Source organism: Drosophila albomicans, chromosome 2L (genome assembly GCF_009650485.2).
Source record: "Drosophila albomicans strain 15112-1751.03 chromosome 2L, ASM965048v2, whole genome shotgun sequence".
NCBI classification, from domain to species: domain Eukaryota; kingdom Metazoa; phylum Arthropoda; class Insecta; order Diptera; family Drosophilidae; genus Drosophila; species Drosophila albomicans.
In genome coordinates this window covers 18016082-18035328 of record NC_047628.2, presented here as the reverse complement: position 1 = coordinate 18035328, position 19247 = coordinate 18016082, and the positions used below count along the sequence as shown (strand labels likewise).

At 40.8% G+C, this 19247-nt stretch overlaps 3 protein-coding genes across 4 annotated transcripts; 1 reads left to right on the top strand and 2 right to left on the bottom strand.

Annotated features, from left to right (window-relative positions):
- Positions 1 to 799: 799 nt before the first annotated feature.
- On the bottom strand, positions 800 to 2808 carry LOC117564939 (beta-1,3-galactosyltransferase 5-like). The gene is made up of 2 exons (XM_034243893.2): positions 2158 to 2808; positions 800 to 1999 (listed from the first exon to the last, which is right to left on the bottom strand). Exons 1-2 carry the CDS (start codon positions 2264 to 2266, stop codon positions 1134 to 1136), a joined length of 975 nt encoding a protein of 324 aa, XP_034099784.1. The 5' UTR covers positions 2267 to 2808; the 3' UTR covers positions 800 to 1133.
- A 183-nt stretch (positions 2809 to 2991) lies between these two features.
- Positions 2992 to 10347, bottom strand: LOC117564524 (acetylgalactosaminyl-O-glycosyl-glycoprotein beta-1,3-N-acetylglucosaminyltransferase-like). The gene is made up of 4 exons (XM_034243345.2): positions 9479 to 10347; positions 5008 to 5556; positions 4628 to 4930; positions 2992 to 4284 (listed from the first exon to the last, which is right to left on the bottom strand). Exons 2-4 carry the CDS (start codon positions 5456 to 5458, stop codon positions 3200 to 3202), a joined length of 1839 nt encoding a protein of 612 aa, XP_034099236.1. The 5' UTR covers positions 5459 to 5556; positions 9479 to 10347; the 3' UTR covers positions 2992 to 3199.
- A 353-nt stretch (positions 10348 to 10700) lies between these two features.
- On the top strand, positions 10701 to 17505 carry LOC117564026 (protein MON2 homolog). 2 transcript variants are annotated; one of them, XM_052003323.1, is made up of 12 exons: positions 10701 to 11072; positions 11329 to 11460; positions 11514 to 12044; positions 12104 to 12708; positions 12767 to 13194; positions 13259 to 13974; positions 14036 to 14374; positions 14434 to 15078; positions 15139 to 15320; positions 15382 to 16488; positions 16549 to 16631; positions 16689 to 17505. In XM_052003323.1, exons 1-12 carry the CDS (start codon positions 10947 to 10949, stop codon positions 16865 to 16867), a joined length of 5073 nt encoding a protein of 1690 aa, XP_051859283.1. In that variant the 5' UTR covers positions 10701 to 10946; the 3' UTR covers positions 16868 to 17505. The 2 variants fall into 2 exon arrangements, with proteins under 2 accessions (XP_051859283.1, XP_034098518.1); XM_034242627.2 differs by having other exon boundaries at positions 10702 to 11072; positions 12767 to 13197; positions 16689 to 17504.
- Positions 17506 to 19247: the final 1742 nt, after the last annotated feature.

The window sequence follows — 19247 nt, the reverse complement described above, 5'->3', positions numbered from 1 at the left end:
GTCGATCTCTTTGTCAAAGACAAAAAATATACCGAATATACCACTTCCACAATTGGAGGCAGTGTTGCCATATTAGCTATTTTATTGCTAGATCTAGCTATTTTGAAACTGCAAAAGCTATAAGATTTTGAGAAATGCTATTAGCTAGAATTCTAGCATTTTTTTTAGATTCGGCTACTTTTGGCACTTTTTAAATAATACCGATAGCGCTTCTATCGATAGGATGTATTTTGTGGTTCACTCAAAAAATTTGCATTATCGATCCTTTTTATAGCTCATGTGCGATATCGATAGGATGTATTTTGAGGTTCACTCAAAAAATTTGCATTATCGATTCCGTTTATAGTTCATGTGCGAACTTAGTTCGTTCACTCATGAGCTAGATACAAATTGTGAAATTTTTTAAACGGTGATGAATCTGTTAAGCGAAATACTGGTGGAAATATTTAAAAGACAAGTTAGATAATGTCGAAAGTTATCTATAAACAATATTTTCACGACGCGTGGTTGCAGAATGAAGAGTTTAAGGATTGGATACGCTAAGATGTGACAGATACAACGAAGGCGCGAAGCTGCATGACATCAAGTCGTATTTAGCCAAGTGCAACTTGTTAAAACTAAAGTGAGGAATGGAAGGCATTTGAAAACTCTAAATGCTATTTTAGACATAAGGTAGGCTACATTAATAACTACAATTCTAAGATTTACACTAATAAAATGAATGTTCATTTACAGATATGGACTCAAAAGAAGTGGAATGTGTTGTTATAACTACACATTGCCAACAAAATATTTAAAAATGATATCTGAATCAGATAAATATAAAGATTCGGTTGAGGACACCATCGATATAGACCGAATTTCTGTTTTATTTTAATAAAAACCATTTAAAAGTAACACACAAGAATTAGCAATTTTTTTTAGCAGTTTCATATTTTTTTTGAGCTATTTCTAGCATATTTTTTTTTTTATCAATTTAGCTATTTCAGCTCATGAAATTCTGGCAACACTGATTGGAGGACTGGTTATACTTTATTTGGTTCTGGGCATTCTTCAGCAAGAACAGCTTTTAATTCTCTCAAAACAGCCGTTAAATTTAATATATAATATAAAATATAGTTTACCAACAATTACTATTCGTGCTGTATCTGCCACACTTTCAACTGTTCACTACAACTAATCCTATGTATGCTAATAGAGTTTTTAATATTCCTTGTTGTGAGGTATATTCGAGTGTTTCTAAATTCATTGACATGCACACGTTTAATATCTAGACTCTGCGCCACAATGCCTGTAATAACAACGTCTTCTAACTTCAGATAGATAATCTTCAATGCCTTCACATATAAATCATTCACAATGTCGCCTGTCATAAGGTAAGCTGGTCCCGTAGTATAGTCAGGAAATACTCCACGATACTGACCAGGCGACACATAATATTTGGATTCCTTGTTTCGAACCGGCGGCGAATTCTTAGCTAAACGACCAAAGATTGTTCTCTTGACATTATGTTTTAGCTGCTCTTCAACAAAATTGAAAAGCTTAGGCACATTTATGAACATATCATCATCCGTCTTCAGTATGTATTTGGCACGATTGCAGTGCTTGTCTGCCCACTCCAGAGATGAGATCGTCTTTAGTGTTAGATTTTCGTAGGAATCAATAAAGTTGCCTCTGATCAAATCACCATACAAATAATTCTCCGAACTGAGTGCCTTATTTTCAGTTTCGCTTAAACTTCGGCCGAGCACAAAGGCGACGCCAATATCACGACGAGCCGCATAATGTCCCCAGGTCTGTCTTATGGCCATGCGTTGACGTTCATGCGACGGTGCCGAACTGATTAGTATGAGCAGAATTGTAGTACGCCCATTAAGTGGGCAAACGTGTGCTATATCCAAATCAACATTCTGGTGACCGGTCTCATACAGATGGTTTGTTTCAGTGAATGGATTGGATATCTTTATCGATTGTAATGAATATGCAAATTGGGTTTCGTCTGCAAAAAATTAATAGGTATTAAAAAAATAAAATTAAAAATAGTCGTAACAGTTTACAAATAAAAAATATTCAAGAAAAAACCGGGCTTAGTCATTGTAATGCTTAGTCAGTTTAAGTTGTTGATCGAAATCTAGAGTAATCCACTGAAGATCTTACCTGCATCTTCATTCATCCAAATCAAGGCATAGATGAAGATAATCATAAAAAATATAATTGAAACGATCCAGCTCAATATCCGCAAATTTCTTGAACTTCCAACTATCATTGTTAAATTTCCTTATGTTAGTTTCCAAAGAAAACTAAAGTAATGTGTGTGTGTGTGTGCAAATATTAAAGCGAGGTTCGATTGTTCTCTCCAGTTTCACGGACATTCGTTAAATGCGATCAAAATTGCGGATACTTATAAACTATACAATAAATTGTAAGGTAAATACTTTTCAAAAGCAAAAAAAGTCTGATATTTTAGTGGTATTGAATTAAAACACGTCATTAGGTAGCTTTTTCTTATCATCGCCCGCATAAAGTTGACCAGTCTAAAAATAAAGTAAAATAAAAATTTAAAAACTTCTAATATAAAGCAAGAGGCGCCGGTCTAAAAAGACTTCTCAACTGCCATTTTTTTATGCAGATAAAAACATTCGAAACTCTTATAAGAGCTGCCTTTTTATATATTTCGAAAAAAACACAGATTATTTTGTGGACTACGATTAAATAGTCCATAGTTTTCTTTGAGACTGTTTCGTTTCGTGTTTAATTTTACCCAGCATTATGCTTCTAAATATGTGTGTGTGTAGATTTTTGTTGTGATACGTAGAGTAAGAATGTGTGGGTGTGTGTTGTGTTAGCATACTTATGACCACAATTATAGCTAGTTATCAGTTAAATAATGGCATTTATAATGCTAAAGTTAGACTACCAAACATAATTAAAAACATATCCGTAGAGTACGCAGAGTACAACATTATATTGTTTGTGTATGTTTGTATGTAACTCGAGAGTAGACATCTTCAGATCATTCAGATACATTCCTATTACTTAGAAACTAAAGTATCTCTAGTTGCTGCATTGTAGTAGCTGCCTTTTCTTATGTTGTTTTCTGTTAGTTATGTTTCGTTTTGTTTTGTTTTTCTAAATCCATTGCTCTAAACATTTAACATACATATTATGTAGATGAAAATCACACCTTAAACCTAAAATACTATTTACACTTAGTGGTCTGGTCCAGCAACTTCTTCCACAGATCGAATTGCTCATTTGACTTGATCATGTGGACGCTTATCGCATTGCGGATATTGCACGGATTGAATGAGATGCGACGATTCACAAACTCATTCACATGCAGTCGCTCAATGCCCAGGCTTTGGGCCACAATGCCCGTGGTGAAGACATCCTCCAACTTCAGATAGACCGTCTTCAATGATCGCACATACAGATCGTGCACAATATCCCCGGTCATCACATAGGCAGGACCTGTGGTAAACGATGGAAACACAGCCGCTGGGAACTGATCGGTTGACACATAGTATTTGGATTTCTTATTGCGTATTGGCTTCCATTTCTTGGCCAAACGGCCGAAGATGAGGCGCTTGTTCTTGTGCTTCTCCAGCTGCTTCACAAAATTCAACAACTTGGGCACATTGATGAACATATCATCGTCTGTCTTCAATATGTACTGAGCATGATTGCAATGCTGATCCGCCCATTCCAGCGATGAGATTGTTTTCAACGTCAGATTATTGTACGAGTCAATAAAGTTGCCCCTTATCAAATCACCAAACATATAATTCTCATCGGTGAGCGCTTGATTCACGGTCTCATTTGTGCCGCGACCCAACACAAATGCCATGCCAATGTCCCGCCGAGTGCCATAATGTCCCCAGGTCTGTCTTATCGACATGCGTGCATCCGCATGTGTCTGTGCCGATGTGATCAGTATCAACATTCTGGTCTTGGTGCCATTCAGCGGACAAATGCGCTCCAGATCGATCTCTTCATTCAAATGTCCGCTCTCGTAGATCTTGTCAGTTGTGATGCCCTTGGATGGATCCACTGGAGTGCTGGGAGCACTGGGCTTGCTTTTGGCCTTCGGCTTCGTTGCACGCACCAAGGGTGCTGGTGGCTTGGCTGGCGGCGACTTCTCTTTGGGTTCCGCTTGTGCCGTCTCATCCGGCTTGACTTGCATCACCGCATAGGAGGCAGCAGCTGGCGGCGCTGCCGCCGCATTATTATTGTCCAGCAAATTAATTTGCAAGTCCTCCTGCACGCTAGGCTGATTGGATTTATCTGCGCCAAAAAATGAAACGGAAATAAATTAATTGAAATACTTTTCTGGGTGGAAATTCAATATGACATCTATGAGAGCGTCAAGTGCGGTCTGCAAATTGTGCCGTTCCACGTTCCACGTTGCGTAATGTGTAAATGTGCAATTCAATATGGGACGTGAGCTTAGAGCAAACAACGTTGTACCGTTAGGAAAGACGATACTTGGTCTAGCTGGGCAATTAGCAAACAAACGAAATGACCTGATGCCTGACGCTTGACGCGTCGCCATCACGCTCGCTGTTTAATCTGCTGTCTGTAGAACGCAACTTGGCACTCCCATTTTTGTTGTGGTTGTTATACAAACCCGTGCGCTGTTCGCTGGGCAGCACAGCGGAGGCGGCAACACCAGCTCCACTTCCAGCACCAGCTCGAGCTGTGTTGCTGCTGTTCGATGTCATGTTCTTCAGTATCTTATCGGCATTCTCAATGAACTTTTGCAAATTAGAAGTTGGTATCATAAGAATCTCCGCATCCGAAGGCGACTGTTGTTGTTGTTGCAGCTGTTGCTGCTGTTGTTGTTGTTGCTGTGGTGATGCATTTGCTGATGTGCCAACTGATTGCTTAACAGTCTCGCTATTGTTATTATTGCCATTGCTATTGATATTGCCTAGAACAATTAAGAGTATATAAGTATATAGTATTACACTCGTAACCAATTAGCAATATTGTGCATAACGCACTCACCTGTCAGCGCATCAATACTTTGCACATATTGCTGCTCTTCGAGCATTTCATCGGCCACATTAGGAGACTGTTCGCTGCCCGCCATCGGACTTGCGCCGGCAGCTCCACCGTCCAGCAGCGCATCCTCATCGATGGTGGGCAATCGATGCTGTGGCGGCTGCGGTGGTCTTCTGTGTTGCTGCTGCTGCTCATGTTGCCGCGCCTTGGCAATGCTCGGCTCCTCGGCCACAACGGCTGCTAGGCTCGCATCGCCAGTGTTATTCAATGTACCTCCTCCTCCAATCAGTTGCTGGGGTGTGGGGGGAGCCACCGCCGGGGCATGAATATGCGTGGGCGTCAGTGTTGTTGTTGTTGAGTATGATGCATAGATGAAGATGGTGAGTATCACGACGATTAAGACGAGCAGAAAACGCAGAATGCGAGTATTATGCAAACTTCCAACTGCCGCCATTTTGATCCTGTTTATTTATTAACAATCTCCAATTTCAAATCTTTGATTCGTTGAGTATTTCGTTTAAATATTTAATTTTCTGTGTCTTTTTCTGTATACTGCAACGAGAGATAAACAAGAAATTATAGTCATATTTTGCGAGACTCAGTCTATGTAATAATATAATAGAACCGAATGGTTTATTCATAAAATGTATAAGCAAATGTATAAGCGCGATTGTGCCTGAGGGTTATTGTTCATAGCAGAGAATGGTGGAGAATTGCTGATATTAGATATGCTCAAATGAGAGAGAGAGTGAAAAGAGCACGGAAATGCTGCGTAGCTAATCAGAAAAGTCGGGAGTTCGAGTCAACAATGCCAATGAGACTTCAGAATTTGTATAACAGAAAAACCTTAAAGAAAGTATTAATATTCTAATTCGAATTAAGGAATAATAAAAATATTTATAATTAAACAATCTATAGCTACCAAAATAATAGTTAAAAGCTTCGAAAATAATCTGATTAAAATAAATATTTTTATACGAATTCTAAACTTGATGCTTTAATAAATAAAGTGATTTCAACTACTAGCTGTATCCAACACAACTATATTTTTAATATTCAATCGCCACATCAATTATAAAAAAAAACAAGTTTATAATTAAATGAAAATTGTTAAAGCAGAATATAATTGCTATTCGAATTGCTGAATAAAACAAAAACCATTCCCCATTTTAATAGCTAATCATTTTGTATATTATTAAAATATAAATAAAGAAATTACTAGGACTTAAACCGAAGGCCATTCGTTGGCCTTCTGCATCTGAATCACTGCAATAAAATCGTTATTTCTTTCATGCATTCAATAAACAAATTAAATGCTGTCTCGCTGACACATTTGCACACACAAATTATGACTCTTTATTTAGCCACTTTCAATGGAAACGGGACGTAAAGTGATCTATTCACAGCCCCGCTATTGGCCTTATATAATGTGGGCAAAACAGCGATCGATCAATTGCTTCAATAATATACAAAACACGTAGCTGATGGAGGCGGCGGCATGGAGAGTAAATAAATAATTTGGGCTAAAGAGTCACAAAGAGACACGTTGCAGATGAAGCATGAATGTTGTTCTGGGCATGCTAATGAACTGGACAAACGTGAAGAGTGGGAATACACAATCGAGTCCAGCATCCAGAGCCGTTGTTGTCAGCAAACTCTTTTGTATGCTACAATGTCTTCCATAAGGTAGTAGACAACAGCTTGATGCCAACACATTCTTGACCCGATTTGCTGATGGAAAGAACGCGAGTACTTGATGAAACCGCCTTCGCAAAAACCCAAAAAAAAAACAAACCAAAATAAAAAACCACTTGGCGTCTGACCACTTGACTTGAATCGACCCACATACTCGACAAAAGTCTAGTAGACGCGGCAATAGAACATTGAATAGCTCTTGGAGCTGTACCTTTTAATCGCTTGTCGATCGCAAGCAATGAGTGTTGCTTTCTTATCACAAGAATACTTCTGACAAGCCACTGAAACTTGAGGCGGATGGATTTATAGCATTAAGAGTTGAGTAGAAGCTACTTAAATTCTTGGAAATTTGTGCAAAGGGTTCTTTTTTTAAACCCAAATGCATAAAGATATTTACTTAAAGCTTATCAACAGAGCCAAAGTTTAAGCTGACACTTGAACTTTATTAACGATTTTTGTTGACAAATTTTCTCTTATTTGATTAGTTCGATAAATTCTAAGACCTTTACTCGTATCAATTTTCCCAATTTTGTGATAAATTTAAATTTATAGTTTGCTCTATAAATTCCAGATAAAGAAGAAAGCTTATCAGCGTACGTACCTTAATTGAATTGATGGATTCGAAAAGTCATATCAAATTAGTTGTCATTGGGTATATTACTATGTGTAATTGTTGGGGACATTCCAATCAGAATCTATAAGATTCCTTGAAAATTAAATTTGATAACTGTTATCGGACATGCTTCCCACATAGTAAAATGTGCTGGAGGGGCGAACTGCACAAGTTTATCTAATCAGTAGCTAATTAAAACAGAGAACTGAGGAAAATCGAATAAAAATAGATATTTACATTGACTTTTAGATACAACACTAATTAAAAATGCACTACTGCTAAATAAATAAATTATTTTCTGACGATAAAAGCGAAAGAACTCATTCACAAAATAATAAACGTCTATCTTATCAATCAATAAAACGTATCTTCAGACTAATCATTTTTACTGCCAAACATCAAGGTTATACGCAAAACAAAACAAGCGATTCTAATGAAAAACAATTTCGATAGGATCTGCAAAGATTCTTGAGTGCTTTCGAGATATACAAATATAGTATTTTTAGTGTGTGTTATCGCCAAGTTATTTGACTACAGTCTTGTTGACGAGATTTACGCGATCCCTGACGCAATTCTGCAACTTATCGCACATCTCACATCTCACTGAAGATGAAACTAATCAAGCCATTTGATGTGTTTGTGATGTGTGTTTTTGGTATTGGAGACCGCAGCATGACGCATGGAAACTGAAACCCTAAAAGTCTAGACTCTATACTAACGAAAGCGAAAGCTATAGCGCGTTATCAGCTGAATTTATTGCTGCTTTAACTGCTTTTATTGCTCCTCTCCAAGAGTTAATCACAAGTGACTCATCATCTCGCTCAGTTTATCGATCTCTGCTGATAAAGAGCACAGCATTTATTTACCTGTGTTTTGATTAGTTGAACAAATGTTAATGCAATCAATACTACGTTTCCCGCTTAAGTCGACAAGTGTGCAACACCATTTGCCACAATTACTAATTTGTGGCTTATCAGCTAAATGCCACACTCAGGAAACTGACACACACACATAAACTGTAGTAATTTATTTATCTACACAGAGCATAAAAAAATATATTTTTAACACATTTCGGTACTCGCATAATTAAAGGCGGATAAGCAAAGCATTTTGTTTTATTTTTTCCAAGGAATTGTAACGAGGTTTTTGAATTTTAAAATAACTATTTACTTTGTTTTGTAGTGAAGGGCAAATTTTTATTTTTAGACTTGAAAGTAGAGTAAAATAGATATAATTTTGTAAGTTTTATAGTTTGTACTTTAGGAAAAACACTGCCTATATTTCAATTTTATTATTATTACAAATTAAATTAAAATTAATTCCTTTCCAATATACTAATAATATTTTATTGAACCTCTACTTATAATTTTAGATTTTGTTTAAATAGAAATTATACATATTTCGCTTATTAGTTATGACGATTACACGTGTTTGCTGTTAAATAGGCTGCTGAACTGTTAAAAATCGCGAATAATTAGTTGAGTACCCAATGAACAAATACAATTGCAACACCGTGATAATAAGTGTTGGAGTTGGAGTAGGTGAATAAATCGAGGCTATGCGAACTTGGGAAATATTTAGTAAAGTTTGAACCCTGGGCTACGTACAATGAACCGCAGCAGCGCAGATAATCGTCGGTTATGCTGAGTATAAAACGGGTTTTAAACCCAAAAACCAAACCAAAAAAATTACCAAAAAAAAAAAAAAAAGAAAAATCTGTGTGGTTCAAACATCGTTGCTATCAATCAAAGTCGCATCATAGCGAGGCAAAAGAGACTTAAAGAGTTGAAGAGGGCGTTGACCAGCTTCATAGATGATATATCCATGAGATAGCAGCTGATCATCAGCTGAGTTAACACGTGTGTGTGTGTGTGTTAGTGTTGGCCAAGTTACTTCCGTCTGTCGGACTAATGAAACCTTCGCTTTGCTCGTAATACGCATGTGGAATTTAGCAATAATCGTGCGCTTAAAAAAACTATTGCTCAATGTTTTTTGAGCAACCACACTATGGTTATATGTTATGTTAATAATTTAACAACAACAAAAGAGTGAAAAACAAAATCAAAATCAACACAGTCATCGCATTGCATTGCGGCTTTTTAGACAATCATTTGGGACACAACAACAAAAAATTACAAAAAAAAGAGACTCTCGAACTAAACTCACCTGCAGCTTTTAGTCGCAGCTTCGTCGTCGACAACTTGACGAGTAAATTTGTTAATTGAAGCAGCGGCAGCGACGTCGACGGCGGCGTTAGCTTGAAGACAGCGACAAAGTCGTTGGTGATGAGACTTTGGCTTTGGCTATGCTTGTTTTAGCTGTGTTGGCTGTGGCTATTGTTGGACCAGGGTCAAGCATAATTACTAGATGGGGGGCTGCCTGACCTGGCCGTTTGTCTTATTATTGGTTTATTTTTAGTGTTTGTTCATAATTAATTTACGTTTGTTGACAATAGTTCAAGCGCCACCGACAATGATAAGTTGCTGCACACACACACACACGCGCCCACAGTAGCAAACAAATACACTCCAGGTGCTTTTTTGGCCTGTTGTCGCCTCGCCTTGGGAGAGCCTGAGTGTATATTGTTAGCCTTTAGCACAGTTATAACGTCATTGGAGACATTAGCTGCTGCTGCTGCTGCTGTTTCCCCACATTAGTCATGCACACTATAGGCAGGTTTAAAAACAGACTATGCGTTTATTTCTGGCCAATAATATTATACTAATACACATGCGTGTATGCAAAGGTTTCGGGTTTTTTTTCTTTCTTTCTTGCTCAGTTACTTGACTGCTGCTGCTGCTTTTTTTGCATTGGTTGTTGCTGCGCGACGATGGATAGCAGTTTATTACATCGCCAAAGTGTTATGCACTTTATTATCGCGAGCACGTATGCAATTTAATGCCTCGGTATTTGGGATTTTAATCTCATTAAAATTAATCTCGAAATACACTTTTTGTTTACTCCGCGCGAGCGAACGTGAACGGGTGCGAATCGGCCGTCTTCGTCCGTCAGTCGTTTTACACTTCTGCTTCTTTTCTCTAATAATGATAGTCACCCTGTTATAGCGATAACTGCAGTCTGTAAATTTATCGCTGTTGCGCGATGTTGTTAACAGCAAACTGTAGTTGTTACTGCGAACTGAGATTTTTTAACAGATTGACAAGATGAAACTAATTAATAGTAATAATTAATTACCTTAAGTTATTTTTAGTGGAACACGTGTTGGACTCTTACCAATTAAGATACTAATTTTAAATATGTGTGCCACCAACTGGTTCCTCAAATGGATCGAAATGTTAATTGTAGAACAGTTGCACAACTGTTGGCACGTGCGAACGCGAGCGCCCGCAATTGCGTTTATCGAGAAATTGTGTACGTCAGCTGCAGCTGTCAATAAGAGCGATTCACCAAAATTTTCAACAACCAAGAATTTGTTATTGTGCGTGTTTGCGGAAATTGACTGCTGCAATCGCGTCATCATAAGCGTAAAGTGGCATTAAACGCATGGAAAATACATTGTTGTTGTTATTTAAATGTTGCATGCATGTAATGCACTAAGTGTCGTACGTTCAACAAGGAGCAAGGAGCAGCTGAAGCTGAAAACCAACAAAACCAACACACCGAACGCATAACTATGTCATTTGTGGGTGGAGGGGTGGTGGGCGGAGGCACTGATGTGCATAAATTTGTTGAGGCGCTGCAGGCAGATTTTAAGACGCTCTCACTGGAAACAAAGAAGAAGTACCCGCAAATAAAAGAGGTAAGTCAGGGTCATGTACTCAGCTGACGTGTGCATCATTGCCTTCTTTCTAATTGCGGCAATTTGTCATGCGGCCAAAAGTGGGTGGTGAGAAGAGAGCAGGTGGGTGGCCGACGCCTCTTATGGGGTGGAGAGGTGGTGTTGGTCTGCGCAACGCAATTATGAAATTGATAGCAAACGCCGGCACAAAGCGGAAATAAAATTGATTTTATGACAATTACATTAATTGAATTGGTTGTGCATTGCAATTTTGCAGGCATGCGAGGAGGCGATTGCCAAGCTCGCCACCGCGGGCAGCAGCCAACAAAACTCGGTGTATTACACCGTCAATCAGATACTCTATCCGCTTGTTCAGGGCTGCGAAACCAAAGACTTGAAAATCATCAAGGTGAGTGACTCATCATCATAGCAATGTCAATCAACTAATGTCTTTGTTTGTAGTTCTGCCTCGGCATGATGCAACGTCTTATCACCCAGCAAGTGGTGGATCAAAAGGGAGCTCTCTACATTACAAATGCACTGTGGACACTCATGGAGCACAACATCGAAGAGGTCAAGGTGTTGCAGACAGTAACTCTGCTGTTAACCACAAATCTTGTGGTGCATGGCGACACTTTGGCTAAGGCGCTGGTGCTTTGCTTTCGTCTGCACTACACCAAGAACTCCACCATTGTGAATACAGCGGGGGCGACGATAAGACAGTTGGTGTCGCTGGTCTTTGAGCGTGTCTATCTTGAAAAAGATTCGGTGCCCAGCTTGCAACAACAACAGCTGCCGGATGCCGATGGCTCGAATAGTTCACAGGATGGCCAAACGTTTGCATTGGATGCATTTCGGCTGTTTCAGGATCTGGTGCAGCTGGTGAATGCCGAGCAGCCTTATTGGCTTGTGGGCATCACTGAGATGACGCGTCCCTTTGGCTTGGAGCTGCTCGAAGCGGTGCTCAGCAACTTTAGCGCTGTGTTTCATGAGGTAAGTAAACTGTTTTCTCAGTAACTCGAATTCTAATTCTACTTCCTGTGTTGTTATAGAATCAGGATTTTCGCATGCTGCTGAAGGAGCGCGTCTGCGCCTTGGTTATCAAGCTGTTCTCGCCCAATGTCAAACATCGTCAACTACCGCCTTCCAGCAACAACGGCACCGCAGCTGTGCCAGCTGAAAAGCCATACTTCCCCATAAGCATGCGGCTATTGCGTCTGGTGGCGATACTTATACAAAAGTATCACACAATTCTTGTAACGGAATGCGAGATCTTCTTGTCGCTGATTATCAAGTTTCTGGATCCCGATAAGCCGCATTGGCAGCGTGCCTTGGCCTTGGAGGTTATACACAAGTTGGTTACACGCTCCACGCTAATTGCGTTCTTCTGTCTGTCGTACGATCTGAAGAATCATGCCACACACATCATACACGATATGATTGCCGCCATGGGCAGCTATGTGCGCTACTCGTTGATCAATGCGTCCGCTGTCCTGAGCAATGGTGGTGGACAGCAGCTGCCTGGCGGGGCTGGACAACAACCCAGCACATTGGCAGCGCTGGCAAGTGGTGGCAGTAATCAGTGTGGCTTCATGTTTCGAGGCGCTTATCTGCCACTAGTGGCTACCTTTGCGCCCGGCGTATCCAAGGCGGTTTAGTAAGTAGCTTGCACCTTGCACACATTTAATTACTTTGCTAACAAATTTCGCTTTTAGTTTGGAGTTGCTGGACAAAGTGGATGCGCCCAATATACCCGATAGTTATGGCATTTCTTTGGCCTATGCCATACTTCTGGACATGACACGTTCCATTGGTGGCGTCATACAGCGCACACCGGAGCTGCATCCCACCCACAATACGGCTATTGTTAGCGAGGAGGAGCACAAGCCGCTCTGTCTGCAGCTGGTGAACTCCAGCTGGTCCGGCCTATTGAGCGCTTTCATTCCACTGGTGGAAACATCGATCGATGAGGCGACCACCGAGAACATACTGAAGGCCATGCAAAACTATGCAGCATTGTGCGGCATGTTGGATCAATTGCAGCCGCGAGATGCTTTCATTATGGCCATGTGTCGCGCCTCCTTTCCGCCGCACTACGCCATGTCCATATTTGCCAACAATGCGCAGCCCGATGCGGATTTACGTTGTAAGTTAATGCCACTAAGTGAATCCGGCATTTATTTTATGTTTTCTATATAATTTTGCAGGTCACACGCGCAGCGGCAGCCAGGATCTGAGCAGTCAGTTCATCAACAGCTGCAGCGCGGATGGCGGCGACTTTCGTCCCCAAATTGTGGCAGTTGGCACACCATTGCCCAGCGCCTCGTTGCCACACAGTGTGATGCAGGCACCTGTTATGCTGACCAATAAGAATCTGCAGTGCATGCGTGCGATTTTATTGCTGGCGCATAACAATGGCAGCATCCTGGGCACCTCGTGGCACATTGTGCTGCAAACGCTGCAGCATTTGGTTTGGATACTGGGACTGAAGCCCTCCACGGGCGGCAGTTTGCAGGCGATGCCAAAACCAGCCGTGGATTCAAATGTGGGCATTCAAACGGCAGTGATGGCTGATTTGCCAGTGCTGTCGCAAATGATTGGCCAGCTGTTTGAGTCGAGTCAGTATTTGGACGATGTGGCGCTCCATCATCTGATCGATGCATTGTGCAAGCTCTCGCACGAAGCTATGGAACTGGCCTATGCCAATCGGGAGCCATCGTTGTTTGCGGTGGCGAAGCTCATGGAAACGGGATTGGTGAATATGCCTCGAATTGAGGTGTTATGGAGACCGCTTACCAATCATCTGTTGGAGGTGTGCCAGCATCGTCATATACGCATGCGGGAATGGGGCGTGGAGGCCATAACGTATCTGGTCAAGTCTGCGCTGCAATTCAAGCACAAGCAGCCGCTCAAGGAGAATATAGTGAGTACTTGAACAGTTATCTACAAAAAGAGCTGACAATTTAATGCTTTATTGCTTCCAGGAACTGCAAACTATGTTGCTGAGTCCGCTCTCGGAGCTGTCAACTGTGCTGCATGCGGATGTGCGTCAACGCCAGCTGGATTGCGTGTTGCAGATTCTTAATACAGCCGGAGAGATACTCTCGTTTGGCTGGCCAGCCATCATTGAAATCATTGGCGCTGTAAATGATCATCATGGCGAGCCGTTGATACGCACTGCATTCCAGTGTCTGCAGCTGGTCATCACCGACTTTCTGACCGTAATGCCTTGGCGCTGCTTACCACTTTGCATCAGCACAGCCGCCAAGTTTGGCTCGCAAACGCAGGAGCTGAATATCTCGTTGACAGCCATTGGTCTGATGGTAAATTAGAAAACAATAAATTGTGAATTGTTTTTTTAACGTATACTATTTATTTGCAGTGGAATATATCGGACTTTTTCAATCAAAATCAAGACAAACTTATGTCCACGCAACTGGAAGATGTGACTATATTGCCCGACTTTCCGGGCACCGTTAAAATGCCGCAATTCGACAAGCTGTGGATGTGCTTGTATGCCAAGCTGGGTGAACTCTGCGTGGATCTGCGACCAGCTGTGCGCAAGTCTGCCGGCCAAACTCTGTTCTCCACAATTGCGGCGCATGGCAGTCTGTTGAATCCACCCACATGGCAGGCGCTTGTGTGGCAGGTGCTTTTCCCACTCTTGGACAATGTGCGCGCTCTCAGCAGTTCGGCCAGCAACGAGAAGGTCGATGCTAGTGGTAACATTCTCATCCATCATTCACGCAATACGGCACAAAAGCAATGGGCTGAAACGCAGGTGCTGACGCTCTCTGGCGTCTGTCGAGTGTTTAACACCAAGCGCGAGTTGCTGCAGATGCTGGGCGACTTTGAGCGTGCATGGTCGTTGATACTTGAGTTCATACAAAATGCGGCACTCAGCAAGAATGGTGAAGTGTCCTTGGCGGCACTCAAATCGCTGCAAGAGATCATGTATCACAATAGCACGGAGCGTGCGCTGAAAGATGCACAAACGGCACAGCAGCAGGACGACGAAATCTGGACTGTAAGTAGCAAATTGCGTTGTTGTCAGCATTTTTTTGAAACTAATATAATATCTTTGCAGATTGCCTGGAACATTTGGCTAAGCATTGGCATGGAGAGCACTAAGATGTCGGCGACATCAAGACAACTGTCTTCTGGTGGCAACGCTGGCGACAGCCAAGAGGACTTTTACATTCCCAGTCAGGCTTTTCTCACGGCGCTCATACAAATCTTCCCTGCTATCTTCCAGCACATTCAAGTCAGGTGCGACTGCAAACCTCTTACGTCCCACATTTAATTGTTAATCATTATATTGCTCTTGCAGATTCAGTGCATCCGACTTTGACAAGTTCTGCACGGTGCTAACGAATGCAGTTTGCATTCCCGTGCAAACGGATGCGGTTCCTTACATTATGTCCACGGTGTCCGATACGTTGCTGACGCCCCTGCATGATGGTATATTGGAGTGCATGGAACTGATACAGAAAGAGGCAACGCGAGCAGATTCGGACCCCAGCATACGCCAACTGATACCCGCCATCTTTCGCCAACTACTGATCTTCAGCAAGTTTGCCTGTGCACCGCCCACTTTTCAGCAGAGCGTCGAGCACAACAAGTATGGCAAACCGAGTGCTCATTATGCCAACAATGCATCCATTGAGGTGGTCAGCATGAATTACATTCCATTCGGCGAGAAGTCCATCAGTATTTGCGTCAAGTTGTATCAGAGCACTGCCACCGAGGAATCGGTGGTGCAGGAGCAGATACTGCACGACATTGTCAAGGCGTTGCGCACTCCGCTAGCGATGAAGTACAAGTGTCTGTCGTCGAGCACCTGGAAGCTGGCCATCTCCAGTCTAATCAGTGTGCTGCACACGGGCTTGAAGGTGGCGCGAGTGAAGCCTCAGCATTTCAACAGTCTTTGGGATGATTTGGCTGACACATTGGACAAGTTTCTGTTTCCCGTCAGCGTGTGCACCATCGAGGATCGCGGCCTAGAGGAGATTGTGCTAGATGAGACCATTGATTGCCAAGTGATTGAGTTGCTACGCGACGAAGTGTTGCCGTTTGCTCACGAAATGCCGCATCAGTTTATTATGCAAATTGTGGTGCTACTCAACAAGGGCTCCATACACTCGGCGTCCGACAGCAACATCTGCTATGAATCGGATTGGAAGTTGCGCGAAATCTTTGCCAAAACTTGTTTTGAAACGTTGCTGCAGTTCTCACTTCTGGAGGATCAGACCAGCGTCACAGCCAGCAACAATAATCGCCTTAATGCTAATCTACTAACTGCTGCTGGCGCCGGCGGCAATGTCAGCAAGGATTTTGCCGGCCGCTTGGCGGTCACTGCGTTGCTGCATCGCTTCCAGGAGGTGCTCAAGCGGTTCAATGATGACGAACGCCAGAGTGGCAAGTGTCCGCTGCCCAGGTAAGTCTGAAATGGTAAATTGAAAAGGCATCTCAACTTGAATTTAATGTATTTCTGCAGATTCAGGCTGTCGGAAATATCTTTTGTGCTTAAGGCAATCGCAACGCTAGTGGTGTCCATGAAGAAGGCGCCAGCATCCAAAGGTAAGTAAGCTTAATCTAAAAACCTTCAAAATCGTTAAGTTTCTGTTTGATTTGCAGTCAATAAGCCCGCCTGGGATCTGCTCATAGGACTGTATCCTTATCTGGTGGACTGCACCACAACCACGTCGCCGGAGGTGTCGCGATCCCTGCGCGAAGCGCTGCTGCAGTATACGGATCTGTTGCAAGCACCTCGCACCTCCAATGACAATGCAATACAATCGAATGGTCAGCAGTGAGAATATGCATAAAGCCAGCCAACCAGCCAACGGAAGCGAATCGTTTTTAATTGTTTAAGCCAATTGTCCTTTTGAATATATATATACATACACTTATCTAATATTTACATATTTATTTTAATGTGCATAATTTAATATTGTTATCACTTTTACCCCTGCGCTATCCCTCCCTATATTATAACATATATATGTATTTGTATAATTATTATTATTATTACTATTGTAGTGGTACAGCTAATAAGACCTAAGTATATATGTATGTGTGGTATTATCTATCTTGAAAAGTGAACTACAAACATCTCAAGAAACACATTGCTGTCAAGAGCTTTACAGCTTGATAAGATAAGTTACCCAAAGCGAACCTCGTTAACCTATAATGCAGCTATCGCAACAGCAGCCAAAAAGAAAAACAATATATATTTCTTTAGTACCTTTTCGCTGTTCACTGATAACGATAACGATATGATATGATATGATAACTACTTATGAGCTATGCGTGTAGCACATTTTAAACAAACCTACCTAGAAATCAAATAGACTTGCGTGTTATCTGAATCAAATACGACTATACTTAACCATGATGCAACAACTTTGTAGTGACGTTTTTAAATAAAGCAAAATTATTATTATTACGTAAAAGCTTTTCACTCACAAATCTACAGCCTAAGACCTTGATTTATGACGCCAATTCCAGTTATCACAAGTGTAGTCTACTTCAGTTGGAATTTTTGCTCGTGCAATTAAATAATAAACTGATTACACCCCATACAATGTGTGAATAATACATAAAGGTATTTCGGGCACACAAAGTCACTAAAGGTGTGGCCTGTTTAATCATTTTCTAGCTATAACTGGGACAAATATTTAAGGATCTGGCGAGGAACTTTCTTTTTGTCATCACAGTAACGAACACAATCGATTTGCATTAAAAGATTTTTATTATCTTTTCAAAAAATACTCTTAAAAATTTTTTAAGGGTTGGTATAGAAAATTTTCCAAGAATTTGAAAAATCCGCCGTATCTCGGCCATTTGAAGAACGATCATGGTGTCCTTTGGCACTCACAGAGCTTTTATCAATGTAAACCGATTGGCATACTAAAAAAGACGAATATCCTGCGAGCGGCCAAGTTATAAGGACTTTTTTGTTTACAGAAAATAGCTAATATCTTGGCCATATCCTGTCTGATCCTTGCGAGTCCCATGTCAAACGAAAGTTCTTGATGAGCACTACCATCCTGCCAAAGGACATTTAAATCATCCTTGTAGTTCCTGAGTTATCCTGAAATTTGCAACTTTAGCTTATTCCACTTAAGCCGCGGACCAAAAAATTAAAAGTGTTGGATCCTTAGATGACCCCATATTTTTTTGATGCCAATCGAAAGAGTTGGTCCTTGTGATCCTAGCAATGTGTCCTTTGAAAATGCGGAGGGATGTGCTCGAGATATAGCTTATTTTCGAAAAAATCCTGGGCGCACCCTCAAAGTATGCTATAAAAATGTAATTAATCCGTCTTTAATTTTTTCAAGGGAGAGTATAGAAAAATTTGAAGGACTATCGTGATGTCCTTTGGCACATATATAGCTTAAATGAATCCAAACTGATTGACACACTGAAAACGACGAATATCCTGCAGCCAAGCTACAAGGACTTTTTCGTATACATAAAATAGCGAATATCTTGGCCATATCCAATCTGATCCTTGCGAGTCCCGTGTCAAACGACAACTATTGATGACCACTACCATTCTGCCAAAAGACATTTAAATCGTCCTTGTAGTTCCTGAGTTATCCTGCAATTTGCAAATTTGTGTTGGATCCTTAGATGACCCCATATTTTTTTGATGCCAATCGATAGAGTTGGTCCTTGCGATCTCGGAAATGTGTCCTTGGAAAATACATTAGCATTTGGACGAAATGTAACTGATCAGGTTAGTTTACCCAAGATACGCCAAATCTTACTTACCTTTTTTTCGCTGTGAACTGTGCGTGGGGAGAGATTTTAGAGTGCAAAAAATGTTAATCTAAATAAAATTTTTATTTTAATTTGTTTTGTTTTCATTTTAATCGGTATAATAAGTATAATAACATTTTTGTTGTTCTTGTTTTTTTTTTTTTTTGGTTTTCATTCATTATTATTTTACCTGTTAATTTTAATGTTTTTTATATAGTTTTTGTTTTTGTTTTTAATATTAGAATTAGGCAATCGAGTTAATACTACCTTCGTTTTAAATATTATGCAACGAATTGGGTTTCTTTTTAGTTTTTGTTTTTTTTTCTTCTTTTTATTTATGAATTTTTAAATGTATATTTAATAAACTCATTTCCATTCTGGCTAAGCAACATATCGGTCTCTCTGGCGATCCACATGTTGCTTCTTCTT

Bases quoted from the DNA above. Each gene is read 5' to 3' on its own strand.
- LOC117564939 (XM_034243893.2), bottom strand. From the start codon at position 2,266: ATGATAGTTGGAAGTTCAAGAAATTTGCGGATATTGAGCTGGATCGTT. The intron at 2,000-2,157 runs GTAAGATCTTCA...AATTTTTTGCAG, and splicing joins TTGGATGAATGAAGATGCAG to ACGAAACCCAATTTGCATAT.
- LOC117564524 (XM_034243345.2), bottom strand. From the start codon at position 5,458: ATGGCGGCAGTTGGAAGTTTGCATAATACTCGCATTCTGCGTTTTCTG. The intron at 4,931-5,007 runs GTGAGTGCGTTA...TAATTGTTCTAG, and splicing joins AAGTATTGATGCGCTGACAG to GCAATATCAATAGCAATGGC. The intron at 4,285-4,627 runs GTTTGTATAACA...TTTTTGGCGCAG, and splicing joins GCCCAGCGAACAGCGCACGG to ATAAATCCAATCAGCCTAGC.
- LOC117564026 (XM_034242627.2), top strand. From the start codon at position 10,947: ATGTCATTTGTGGGTGGAGGGGTGGTGGGCGGAGGCACTGATGTGCAT. The intron at 12,045-12,103 runs GTAAGTAAACTG...GTGTTGTTATAG, and splicing joins TTAGCGCTGTGTTTCATGAG to AATCAGGATTTTCGCATGCT. The intron at 15,321-15,381 runs GTGCGACTGCAA...TTGCTCTTGCAG, and splicing joins TTCCAGCACATTCAAGTCAG to ATTCAGTGCATCCGACTTTG.